Consider the following 13,591-nt stretch of genomic DNA (forward strand, 5'->3'; position numbering starts at 1 on the left):
CCACCAGGTTTGCACACATCAAAGAAGAGATTTTGCCCTACTCCTCTTTGCAGATCCTCTCCAGGTCATTAAGGTTTTGAGGCTGACATTTGGTAACTCAAACCCTCGGCTCCCTTTACATATTTTCTATGGGATTAAGGTCTGGAGACTATTTAGGCCACTCCAGGACCTTAATGTGCTTCTTCTTGAGCCCCTCCTTTGTTGCCTTGGATGTGTGTTTTGGGTCATTGTCATGCTGGAATACCCATCTACGACCTATTTTCAATTTCCTGGCTGAGGGAAGGAGGTTCTCACCCAAGATTTAAAGGTACATGGCCCTGTCCCTTTGATGTGGTGAAGTTGTCCTGTCCCCTTAGTAGCAAAACACCCCCAAAGCATAATGTTTCCACCTCCATGTTTGATGATGGGGATGCTGTTCTTGGGGTCATAGGCAGCATTCCTACTCCTCCAAACATGGCGAGATGAGTTGATGCCAAAGAGCTTGATTTTGGTCTCATCTGACCACAACCCTTTCACCCAGTTCAGATGTTCATTTGCAACTTTCAGATGGACCTGTAAATGTGCTTTCTTGAGCAGGGGGACCTTGCTGGTGCTGCAGGATTTCAGTCCTTCACGGCATAGTATGTTACTAATTGTTTTTTTGGTGACTATGGTCCCAGCTGCCTAGAGACCATTGACAAGATTCTCCCGTGTAGTTCTGGGCTGATTCCTCACTGTTCTCATTATCATTGAAACGCCACAAGGTGAGATCCTGCATGGAGCCCCAGACCGAGGGAGATTGGCAGTTATTTTGTTTTTCTTCCATTTGTGAATAATAACACCAACTGTTGTCACCCTCTCACCAAGCTGCTTGGTGATGGTCTTGTAGCCCATTCCAGCCTTGTGTAGGTCTACAATCTTGTCCCTGACATCCTTGGACCACTCTTTGGTCTTGGCCATGGTGGATAGATTGGAATCTGATTGATTGATTGATTGCTTCTGTGGACAGGTGTCTTTTATACAGGTAACAAGTTGAGATTAGGAGCACTCCCTTTAAGAGAGTGCTCCTAATCTTAGCTTGTTACCTGTATAGAACACACCTGGGAGACAGAAAGCTTGCTGATTGATAGGGAATCAAATACTTATTTCACTCATTAAAATGCAAATCAATTTATAACTTTTTTTTAAATACATTTTTCTGGATATTTTTTGTTGTTATTCTGTCTCTCACTGTTAAAATAAACCTACTATTAAAATTATAGACTGATCACTTCTTCAGTGGGCAAATGTATAAAATCAGCAGGGGATTAAATACTTTTTTCCTCACTGTATAGCCGGTCGCAATGATGGTTGTATTCTTACGGTGGGGAAACCTCCCACTGTCAGAATACAATAGCGCAGTGGGAGGGATTTCCCCATCAACACTGGCTGTGTTGATGGGGGCATCGAGCAATTTTCTTTCCTTCAACCTTTGGTTAAAGGAAGGAAAATTGCATAATGTATGGCCAGCCTAGACTACCAAAACCTTTCCAATACATGCCTTACTCCAAGGTATCCTGCACGTAGACTTAAGAACTCTTGATAAATTATTCACATGTCTCAAATGTTTTGCAGACTGGTATCCGAAGTTCTTTTTTTTAAAAAGCGGGCCATTCCCACTGTTGAATCGGTAGTGTCCCATTGTAATAAAGTACTGACCATTCCTGTTAAGGAGGCACTAGTGTTTAAGGATCCCATTGAAAAATGTTTGGAAATTTTCCTTAATCGTGCATTGGAACATGCCATTGTTGTCTGTCAAACCTTAAGGGAATGGGTTAAACTCATGTTAAAGGATCTAGCTTATATTCACATCTATGCTTTATAGAGAGCACAGAGTGCATTCCGGCAGCCCTACACTATTGTACAGTTTAGTTGATACCGCCCATCTTATTTCCCATATGAGTCTCCTATCAACCACAGTGCAATGTATTTGGTTGAAATGTTGGCTTGCAAAAATGTTGGTAAGTAAAATCACCTGCTCTGCATGCCCTTTGATTTTAAATGTCACTTTGGAGCTGCTTTGAGCATCCTTATAAGAGATTTTATGGGGAAGGGGGGTTAAGAGTACTAGAAGAAGCCCAGACCTCAGGCTTGCAAGACTCCACCCTTGCGTTACTCCCAGGCTTCAACCTCAAAGCCAGGCCCAAACCAGGAGTCCAAGTCAGCTGAAAACCCTGGACCTGTAAATCCCCAAACCAGCAGAAGAGTCCTTTTCAGCAAGAAGGGTTTTCCCTACTTTTCCAAAGTAGAGAGGTTTTCCGCTATACTTACATTATTAGTGCCATCTGTATAATCACAGGAAAACTGCTGGCCAAGCACCAAGCCACTAGCAGGAGCAGAAAGTGACATTTCTGAGAAAGTTCTGTACAATGAATGCCCCTAGTTGTCATAATTACAAGGAAGCAAGATTTGATTGTTTTTGGCAGTGATAGAAAATTATAGCTATGTGCAGTATTAGGCCTCATTCACACCATGTACAGGGATGTCCATTTTTTTGCACGCTTTCTGCAAGACCCCACACCACAACACTAGGGTTACGTACAGATTTGTTCTGCACAGGAACGTGTATAAAACTCACTGACACATACATGAAAACTGATGAAAACTCGGATCTCGGCAAGTGAGATCTGCACATCAGTTTTCATCAGTTTTTCGGCACATATGGTGTGAGTAAGACCTTAAAGCGAAAGATCATTTTTATTATTATTAAAATTACATTGCAAAATGGGTGGAGTGGCAATTTAACTTCTTTTAATTTATTTTCCAGAATTGGAGTTGCCCTTTAAACTACTGATTTGTTAACATTTACAATTCCATTGTATTTACTTCATTAGTAAAGAATGCAGTTGGTTTTTAACCACTTGCCAGTACAAGAAAACTGCCAATTTCAGAAAGGTCATAGCATTTATATTTCCCATTTATTCTAGCTACCAGTATAAGTAGATCACATTTGCTGAATTTCTGGAATTGTTAATCATTTATTGTTTTCTTGCTGGCATATCTTATGTTTATGATAAAGCATGACATTTCTATTTCAGAGTCCCTTGCCTTGACCTTGGAAAACTTGGGGATTCAGATGATGAGGTAATGGCCCAGTAATATGTAAAGTACATACACGCACATGCCCACTCACATTCTCTCATAGCTACCTATTGGAAAACATTTTTTTTTTTTGATAAAAAGTCGTTGTACCACACATAAACATTTATCTCTCAATTATCTCTGCAAATGGCTGGTGTATACCTAGTTAGGCCTGGAGACTGGAATAACGTTACTGGGTATTTGTAAGGTATCTACACTCACCGGCTACTTTATTAGGTACACCTTGCTAGTACCGGGTTGGACCCCTTTTGCATTTAGAACTGCCTTAATTCTTCATGGCATAGATTCAACAAGGTGTTGTTCTGGTTTTGGTCCATATTGACATGATAGCAGATTTGTGGGCTGCACATCCATGATGCGAATCTTACGTTCCACCACATCCCAAAGGTGCTCTATTGCAGTGGTCCTCAGGGCCCACTAACAGGCCAGGTTTGCAAGATAACTGAAATTCATCCCAGGTGATATAATTTGCTGCTCAGTGATTGCAGTATTCTAATCTGCATCTCCCCAAGGTAATACTTAAAATCTGGCCTGTTAGTGAGCCCTGAGGACCGGAGTTGAGGACCACTGCTCTATTGGATTGAGATCTGGTGACTGTGGAGGCCATTGGAGTACAGTGAACTCACTAACATTTTCAAGAAACCAGTGGTGAAATGATTTGAGCTTTGTGACATGGTGCATTATCCTGCTGGAAGGAGCCATCAGAAGATGGGTACACTGTAGTCATAAAGGGATGGACATGGTCAGCAACAATACTCAGGTAGGCCGTGGCATTTAAACGATGCTCAATTGGTACTAAAGGGCCCAAAGAGTGCCAAGAAAATTACCCCCACACCATTATACCACCACCAGCCTGAACCATTAATACAAGGCAGGATGGATCCTTGCTTTCATGTTGTTTACGCCAAATTCTGACCCTACCATCTGAGTGTGGCAGCTGAAATCGAGACTCATCAGACCAGGCAACGTTTTTCTAATCTTCTATTGTCCAATTTTGGTGAGGCTGTGAGAATTGTTTCCTGTTCTTATCTGACAGGAATGGCACCCGGTGTGGTCTTTTGTTGCTGTAGCCCATATGCTTCAAGGTTCGATGTGTTGTGCAATCAGAGATGGTATTCTGAATACCTTGGTTGTAACGAGTGGTTATTTGAGTTACTGTTGTCTTTCTATTGTCTCAAACCAGTCTGCCCATTCTCCTCTGACCTCTAACATCAACAAGGCATTTTCCTCCACACAACTGCCGCTCACTGGATATTTTCTCTTTTTTGGACCATTCTCTAAAAAACCCTAGAGATGGTTGTGCGTGAAAATCTCTATAGATCAGCAGTTTTTAAAAATACTCAGATCAGCCCGTCTGGCACCGACTACCATACCACGTTCAAAGTCACTTAAAGAGGTTGTAAACCTCGGAAAAAAAAAAAAAAAAGAAAAACCTGAAAGACAAAGGCATAATGATCTAGTATGCATCGCATATTAGCTTATTATGAAATTCTTACCTTAGAATGAAGCCCCCGCAGTGCCGCCCGCTCACCGATAACACAGCAGATATTTTCGGCTGCCCTTCTTCCTGGTTCGCGTCCTTCAGCCATCTGATTGGCCGGAGGCGCAGTGACATCACTCCCACGCATGTGCGTGGGAGCCGCCATTCACGGTACATGGCTCTGAAGGAACGGCATGGGTGGCCGTTCCTTCAGAGCGCATGCGCCGATGACGTCATTGGCTGCATACAATGTAAATATCTCCTAAACAGTGCATGTTTAGGAGATATTTACAGTTCCTATAGGTAAGCCTTATCATAGGCTTACCAATAGGCAAAAGTCATTAAGGGGGGTTTACAACCTCTTTAAATCCCCTTTCTTTCCCATGATGATGTTCGGTCTGAACTTCACCAAGTCTAGATGCGTAAATGCATGGCAGTTGCTGCCATGTGATTGGTTGATTAGCAATTTGTGTTACCAACAGATGTACCTAATAAAGTGGCCAGTGAGTGTAAATAGCCAACAAAAATGTAAAATCTGAATTTTCAGCAAATGATTGAAAGAAGCACTCTGAGCTTTCTTATATTTCATACCTACAAGGGATCATTATGCTTTGTTTTGACACTAGTGATTTGTGGGTCAGCATTGTTCAGACATCAGATATTTAATACTGGGATTTTCAATTCAACGAGGGCCAACAATCTGACATGCCCCAAACTTTGACAGCTATTGATATGAGAATCTTTTACTGCAGTACACAATTCTGTCAACTGGACTACATTTTAACTATTTGAATTTAGCTTTATCAAAATGGTCTAATTTAACATAAATTATAGAAGGAAGTGCATTGACCATTTAAAATCCAAAAATGCCTAACAATATCAAAGTGGTTGTGACCCCTTATACCCAGTGAAGTAACTGGCCTCAGGTAATACAGAGATGAAACGAATTCTCCTACATAAGTTGTACTTGTATATCTGCAGTCTTCTCTTCTTTACACCTGTTTAACCACTTGCCGACCGAGTACGGTAATAGTACTGCGGCAAAGTGGTTCGTTATCGTCTGACGACGTAGTATTAACGTCGTCAGACACTCCCCCTTCTGGGCGGCGCTTGCGCGCCGCCGGAGGCTCGCTCCCGCTGTTTTCATTCACAGCGGGAGTCGGGCCAGGGGAGGAGCAGCGGCGATCGCCGCTGCTCTGCCCCGATCGCCGGGGATCTAGTGTGGAGATCCGCCCGCTGTGTGTAAACACAGCGGGCGGATCTCCATAGTGACAGGGAGTGACAGATCGGACTGTTCAGCATAGCTGAATCCCCCCCCCCCCCATCCCCCATGCTAGCTGAATCCCCCCCCCCCCAAAAAAAAAAAAAATACCCTGTCTAGCATAAATCCACCCCTCCTAAATCCCCCCCTCCTGACACAAACCCCCCTTCTAGCACAACTCCCCCAATACCCACTCTTTGCCCTTGCTACAGTAAAATGACACAAAGCTCTGAACAACCAGACCATGAAAGGTTTAAGGTGTTAAGTTCTGTGTACAGAGAGGAGGGAGAGCACATCCTGTTCCTCCTCCGGGCTCTATCCTCTTCTATGCTGTTATCTGTATTTTGCCAGTTAAGTGAAAGCTGTGCGGGCCGCTCGACCTTCCCTTAACAACCGATGACGTCATGGGATGGTAGGACGCCAGCAAAATACAGATAACAACATAGAGGAGGATAGAGCCCGGGAGGAGGAACAGGATGTGCTCTCCCTCCTCTCTGTACACAGAACTTAAAGCGGAGTTCCGGCCTCAAAATCCCCTTTGGGCCATCCGCTTGCTCAGTGTCGCCTAAAAAAGAAATGGATAGTCCCAATTTTTTTTTTCAATTATTTACCTTGACATTGAAGAAAATACACTCACCTTTCTTCCACTTCCTCCCTCTGCAGCCGCGGCCCGTGCTGTCACTTCCTGCTTGCATTGATTCCTGGGAGCTGAACATCATCGCTCCCAGGAGTCAATGCGCCTGCACCCGCCCCACTCGTCAGTTCCGGGGCAGTCGCGTCATTCCCTGCTAAACAGCTTCTGGGCATGCCCAGAAGCTGTGCAGGGATGACGCGCCTGCCCTGGAAGTGACGAGCGGGGCCGGTGCAGGGCATTGTGGGACTGAAGAGGACACCGAAGAGGACACGCGGGCGCCATTGGCTCTCGCTGCTGTCTGTCAAAGTCAGTGAGCCAATGAGGAGAGATAGGTGGCAGGGCTGAGTCGTGGCTCCATGACTGAATGGACACACGGAGCTGCGGCTCGCCTTGGGGGCTCCCAAAGCAGGCTGTTTTCTGTGGAGGGAGGGGCCAGGAGTGCCAAAGAGGGACCCAAGAAGAGGAGGATCTGGGCAGCCTTGTGCAAAATCACTGTACAGAGCAGGTAAGTATAACATGTTTGTAATTTTCATACAAAAAACAAAACAAAGCTTTTCAATCACTTTAAGGCTGCATTCACATGTCAGCGTATTGATCGCGGTACTTTTTTGGGCGTAATGCGTCCCACGATTTTTTTTGCGCGATGTTACCGCGATTCGGCAGGCGGAAATCGCGGCAACATCGCACAGCGTTTGGGGTGCTATTGCAAATCACGGGCAACGCACATGCGTCCCGCGATTTGCAATGATCTCCGGATCACGGGCGGAATCGCAGCGATTCTGCCTGCGATCAATACGCTGACATGTGAATGCAGCCTAAGTGAACACCCTGTTGGCTCTTTCACACTGGCAATAAAAACAGGCAGCTGAGCAGTGGTTTTAGGCCTAGTTTACAAGGGTTGGGGGTGGCTCAGTCGCATGTTTTGCCACCCCCAGTTCCCCAGTTGCAAGTGTAAATGAGCCCTTACTGCCTCCCGGCCTCCCACTGGAATTCTAACATTACAGCCTGAAAGGGCTGTACACACTGCGATGCTTTGCAGGCTATACATTTTGACACACTCACCTATTGAGATCAGTGGGGTCGCACCACATCTATGAGTCAAACGCTTTGCTTGTAGTTGCAGCATGGTCCAGCAATGTAAAACTGCTGTTTAGCAATTAAAAAAAAAAAAAAAAAAAACAGGCATCAGCAAGTGACCGTAGCACCTCCTGAATGCCTGCCAGCATGCTTGCATAAACACAAATCCCTGGCATGGGGCAAACCTGCAAACAGCGTATAGCCATTTGTTCCTATAGGCAGCTATATTCCTGGGCACAGAAATGCACCTGCAATTTATGTTGTATGCCCTCGTGTGTCTGAGGCCTTCTCCTGCATGAAGCCCATGTGCATGAGGCCTAAGGGAGTCAGAGTAGGATAGTAGCATTCCCATGCTTGCTTGTACTAAGAATATTTTCTTATTTTTAGGTATTTATTGTAAATATAGAGATGACAGTGTTTTATACAGTGCACATACAGCCTTTTACATCAGTTCTTGTCCTCTTGACAATATAATCCAATCTCCCTGTTGTACTGTATACCTGCACACACTAGGGCCAGGTACCTTACCAGTATGTTTCTGACTTATGGGAGGAATCACCACACAGATATGGAAAAAAAAATGCAAACTGCTGACTAATAATGTCCCAGCTAGAATTCAAGCCCAGTAACCAGAGCCGCAAGGTATGACTACTAACCATTCTGCATTTTCCAATATGGCCATTGTATAGTAAATGAGATGCGTATACTGTAAGATAGGAATTGTATATATTATTATTTCAGGGCATCAAAAATCATTTAAAATTATTGTTTTCTACCCCAGGATACATACATTCCATTAAATAAAAGCTACCCAAGGTTTGGTCCTCCAGATTCATCTTCCACTGTTAGTTGGGGTACTCCAATTAATACTCCATATGCTCAACATTACCAAAAACAACAGGTAAATGCATGCAAATTTGAATTGGAAAAATATTCAGACATAAAGTTGTTGTTATATATTTGTGTTTTCCAGGCTGTTTATTTTTAATATGTGACTTTTTTTATATTTTTATTAAGAATCAAAAGGATAATTAGAATACAACAGAATTATAATAACATTGAGGTGTCCTTTTATGAAACGGAGATGAGCAGCGATCCTGCTGATCACAGCTCATTTCCGATCATTCTCAGTTTATGAAACAGAAATGATCAGGGGAGAACATGTTCTCTGCTGATCATCTCTTCACATGGGAATCTGTCATTGACTGACACAGAAATGGCCAGGCTATGAAGATCCCCGCACTTCACTGGCGATCTGGGTCAGAATTCACACTCCCGGGTTCACCAGCCTGGAGCTTGTGAAGCGGGGAGTGAAGACAGAATCGGGGGAGAACTGAGGGGGAAAAAGGAAGATTATGGACTTCCTTCTTCCTCGTTCAGACCCCCCAACACAGTAATCATGTCCCCCTGCCATATTTATGTATATATATACATGTATATATATACACACATACATGTAGATATATATTTAATGTGTATATATATATATACAATGTATGTGTGTGTGTATTCAGTGTATATATATATATATTTATGTAAGGGGACTATTATTTATTAACCTCATGTACTCAGCAGTGATAATTTATCTCTGCTTGTTAAAGCGCGCCAGGGATTTTCATACTACTGTAATCTCGCTTTGTCTCACGAGATTACAGACGCCCCATTGACTTCTACACAGATCTCCAAGAAAACCGTTCTCCTCTGATCACCCTGGGCGAACTGAAGTTCTCCAATTCATAAAATGGGTGCCAGATGTGATCATTTTCCCCAGAGAACTGTAGAGAAGCCAACGGAGAAAAAAATTCACCCGTTCATAAAAGGACACCTAAGTGTACAGTAACAAGTGTAAGCAAGATCAAACAACATATACCCATCCATAGAAAACTCGGTTCCAGAACGTGGACCTCATAGCTAATGTGTGAGCACATGATGTCACAAATTGTTGGAGTCCATAAGCGGATACATTTTTTTTTTTTTAATTCATAAACAAGTACATGGGACTTAGTGGAAAGTTCAGTTAACCATATCAGTTAAAGTAACAGGTGTGCATTAAAGCAGGCATAACACAGAGCTGTACCTTCGGTCAGGCTTCCCCCAAAATTTTTTGTGTAATTCAGACCACGAATGTGCAGTCAGGGGAGGCAGAGCAGGCAGAGCCTCACCAGCCATTAACATAAATAAAAAAACACAACCCCCCCCCAAAAAAAAACGATCAAGCTTTGAGGGACATAGTTTGGTGACCTGGGTCACAGAGACCCCATTTCTTAGGTACATGAAATCCTGCCCTACCACTGGTCAAAATTTGGGGCTCCTAGCACCTATGGTTCTGGAGATACGGGGGCTTCATGTACATCCTGTCAGAATCAGTTTACAGCAGACTGAGAGGATGAGCTCACAGTGCCTCTGATTTCTTGTCGGAGGCACTGAGCTCAATGGACAGCTTGGTTGGAGCCTTGGACCAATGGTAAAGCACCATTGGTCCAAACTGTCCAATAAAAATGCTGCAGTGGAGGCTGTCTTCTCACTGCAGTGTCATAAAAGACAAATGCTGCCTTCCAGCCTGGCCCTCTTAACTACAAGGAAAAAACATGGGTTTATGGATATGAGGTTTTCCCATAATCCCATGTTTTTCTTGCACAGTTAAGAGGGAGAATCTGCTGTTGCTGAAAAGGTACTTTTTTAATCAGGCAAAATAATATATTAGTATGCTATATGTTATAACATAATAATTTATTATTTATCTATTTACTGGGAAATTACTGGTTTGAAGTTATAGCAGACACCCTAGGGAATAAAATGGTGGTCATTGCACCTTTTCTGTCATACGGTATTTGCGCAGCAATTTTTCCAACGCATTTTAAAAAAAAATAACAGGAGAGGGGGTTAGGGTTAGACAGAGGAGACACAGGAGAATGTTTTGACTCAGGAAATGGGTCATGGACCCACCCCAAAGGTCAGGAGGTGTGGCCTCAGAGGTCAAAGGCTCGACCTACTGCTGGACACAGCTGGTGGCGTTTTGGACCCAGGAAGTAGGCGTAGCCACAGGAGGTGGCACTTGCACATTTTTTTTGTGTAATGTGAAAGATAATGTTACGCTGAATAAATAGATACCTAACATGTCATTTGTGACAAACTTTTTTTACAGTTTACATGTTGAGAGTTACAGAGGAGGTCTAGTGCTAGAATTATTGCTCTCGCTCCAACGTTTGCGGCGATACCTCGCATGTGTGGTTTGAAGCTGTTTACATATGCTAAAACAAGTCCTTATGCTGGTTAAATTAATAAACTGTGAGAACTAATGAAGGTGCTATATATAATCAGAGAATGGTTCAGGCTCCATTCATTTATTATATAAATTGGCACTTTCATTAGTTCTCAGAGTTTACTAATTTAACCAGCATAAGGTCCTGTTTTAACAAAATCAGGACTGTTGGTAGCTATATAGAGCACAGTGTCATTTTTATTTATTTTTTTCTACATTCTGAAACAGCCCTGTACTTAACCTCCTTGAGAAAAAAAGTGTATATTCAAGTAAAAACAAAACCTCCTGCGCTCAAGTGCTGTCTGATGGAGTAAAAAGAGGTGCACTACAAACTCAGATGTAGAGAGAGCTGTTTGGTCTTGCCGCCCCCTTCAGGATCAAGGGTATCCAGAACCACTGGTAGAAAGGACAAAAAAGAAAAAGAGGGGCGCACCGACCTAGTGCATTACCATAAAAACATTTATTAAAATTTTAAAAAGTGTACAAAGTACTCACAAGACTGGTGTGATACAACACACATCGAGAATAGCATATACGGTCTCCAAGGTAGCCAGGTCCCAATTGTGACGAATTGGCATGCAGATGGTCGCATGGGGCTGCTATGGCTAGGCTGACGCGTTTCAAGGGCGAACCCCCTTCCTCAGAGCCAGATGAAGTGCTGCTAGGCAGTGTTATTAGCGGTAACCCCGAGCCACACTCGGGGTACCACCAGGGAGCATCGCTGGATCCTGGTAGAGGGTACTTACCTTGTCCCCGGGATCCTGCGATGTGTCCCTGCAGCACACTGTAAAGTGTAAAGTACTGCACAAACTGTTGTCACTATATAAATCCTGTATATTATTAATAATAATACAGTGAGTGAGTGTTGTCACCTCCCGGACAGGAAGTGTGTTACTGGCTGGACCACCAGCAGATAATAAAGCAAAAATTGTCTGAAAAAAGAATACTAATGTAGCCACCACATTCAAAGTCTGGTAAGCTGCAACAACTTACATTTTTGCTCTTTGACTTTGATACACTTTAAGAAAAAAAAATAAAAAATCACATAATGTGAAACTTTCCAATATCAGATTGTCCTAACAGGTCTAAGTTCATGGAATTGAATTGGTTGCAGTGAGCTACTGTACTTTGCAGTTCATTTTATACTACCTTATTTACAAGAAGCCACTTCCCCCTTAATTAAACTATATAATCAAAAGCTGGCCATACACGGATCACAATTTAGCCGGTGTCACGTCCGATAATGCCTTCCGTCGGATAGTGCATCCGACGGACTGCGCATGCGCGGTAATGACGTCACTCCAGCTGACTGCTCCGCTCAGCTGGGGTTGACGTCATTATTGCGCATGCGCAGTCCGTCGGATGCACTCTTCAAAGGAAGGCTGCGGGAAAAATCGTCGCGATCTACGACACTGACATGCACAGTTTGTCGGATGCACTATCCGACGGTAGATAGAGAGCGGAGGAGGGGAGAGAATCTATTGTCAGATTCTGCCTCGCTCTCTGCACATCTATCGGGATGGTTCGGATTACAGTGCAGTGTATTCTTATGTGAGAAATGGCGGGAATATTGTCTGATAGAGAACACAAACACCCCTTTAATGTGTCCCGATAATAGCTGTGTTTGTGTTCTCTATCAGACAATATTCCCGAAATTCCTCACATAAGAATACAGTCTGATCCGTCCTGATAGATGTGCAGAGAGCGAGGCAGAATCTGACAATAGATTCTCTCCCCTCCTCCGCTCTCTATCTACCGTCGGATAGTGCATCCGACAAACTGCGCATGTCAGTGTCGTCACCGCCAGACCAGCTGATCTGAGCAGTCAGCTGGAATGACGTCAGTCCGTCGGGTGCACTATCCGACGGAAGGCATTATCCGACACTACACCGGCAGAATTTCGATCCAATTATGGGAATGGAGGTTGCGCAGAAGTTAATCTACTGATTGACTTCTGTGCAACCATCCTGTAGGGTTTTTTCCGCTCGATCAGTGCCACCTGCTATAGCCTGCAACGCTTATCAGTGTAGTCTGATGTCCCCTACTGTCAGAATATAATATTTCAGTGGGGATGACTCCCCCATCCACATGAAGTGATCCTGCTGGTTGAACAAAAAAAAAAATGAACTATCTATGGGCGGCTTTAGTAAGCCACTGCACACACTGTGCCTGTTCATTACAGTACAAACAGGCATTGCTATTTAAAGGATCAAGTAAAACTACAGCTTCAGTCTTGAACAAAGGGTTTAAAGTACAAGTTAAGACATGTTAGGCGTGTAATCAAAAAGTAAATAAATGATTCAGTTTATAAATAGATGCATACAATAATAAAGTTCAAAAATAAGTGCATCCAGTAATGAAGTTCATAAAATGTTCCTTAATGCTGGAAGGTGCTCATCCGTGTCAAGGTGCCACTCTCCCCACTCACCAGAAATGAAGACTCCCTCTGGGCCAAATGCAGCCTTAATGGTAAATGTGGAGTCCTGGGTACCATCCAGCAGTAACATTTAATTCAAGTGTCCAGTAATCCTTTCCTTGGCAGGCTCAGCCCAAATAAAATAAGAGGATCGTAGTGTGATATTGTTTAAGAAGATCATTTATTTAAGCAGATCACAAATATACTCTCAAAGTAGAAGTAAACATAGGCAGTAGACAATAGCATGAAAGGACTTCCTCCTAGAACGCCGTCTCACGTGCGTTCCATGAGAAGACCGGAAGTGACGCAATTAGTTAAACCGTTAATTACGTCAACACGTT

General features: G+C 43.4%; 1 protein-coding gene across 1 annotated transcript in view; it reads left to right on the plus strand.

Moving 5' to 3' along the window:
* CAPS2 (calcyphosine 2) overlaps window positions 1–13,591 on the plus strand; it is a 157,936-nt gene that overhangs the window by 15,718 nt on the left and 128,627 nt on the right. The window contains exons 3-4 of the mRNA XM_082255905.1: window positions 3,057–3,102; window positions 8,354–8,473. Coding sequence (XP_082112031.1) covers window positions 3,057–3,102; window positions 8,354–8,473 — 166 coding nt within the window. The remainder of the gene's footprint in view (window positions 1–3,056; window positions 3,103–8,353; window positions 8,474–13,591) is intronic.

This window comes from Pelophylax lessonae, assembly GCF_965119305.1.
Source record: "Pelophylax lessonae genome assembly, chromosome: 4".
Taxonomy (NCBI): domain Eukaryota; kingdom Metazoa; phylum Chordata; class Amphibia; order Anura; family Ranidae; genus Pelophylax; species Pelophylax lessonae.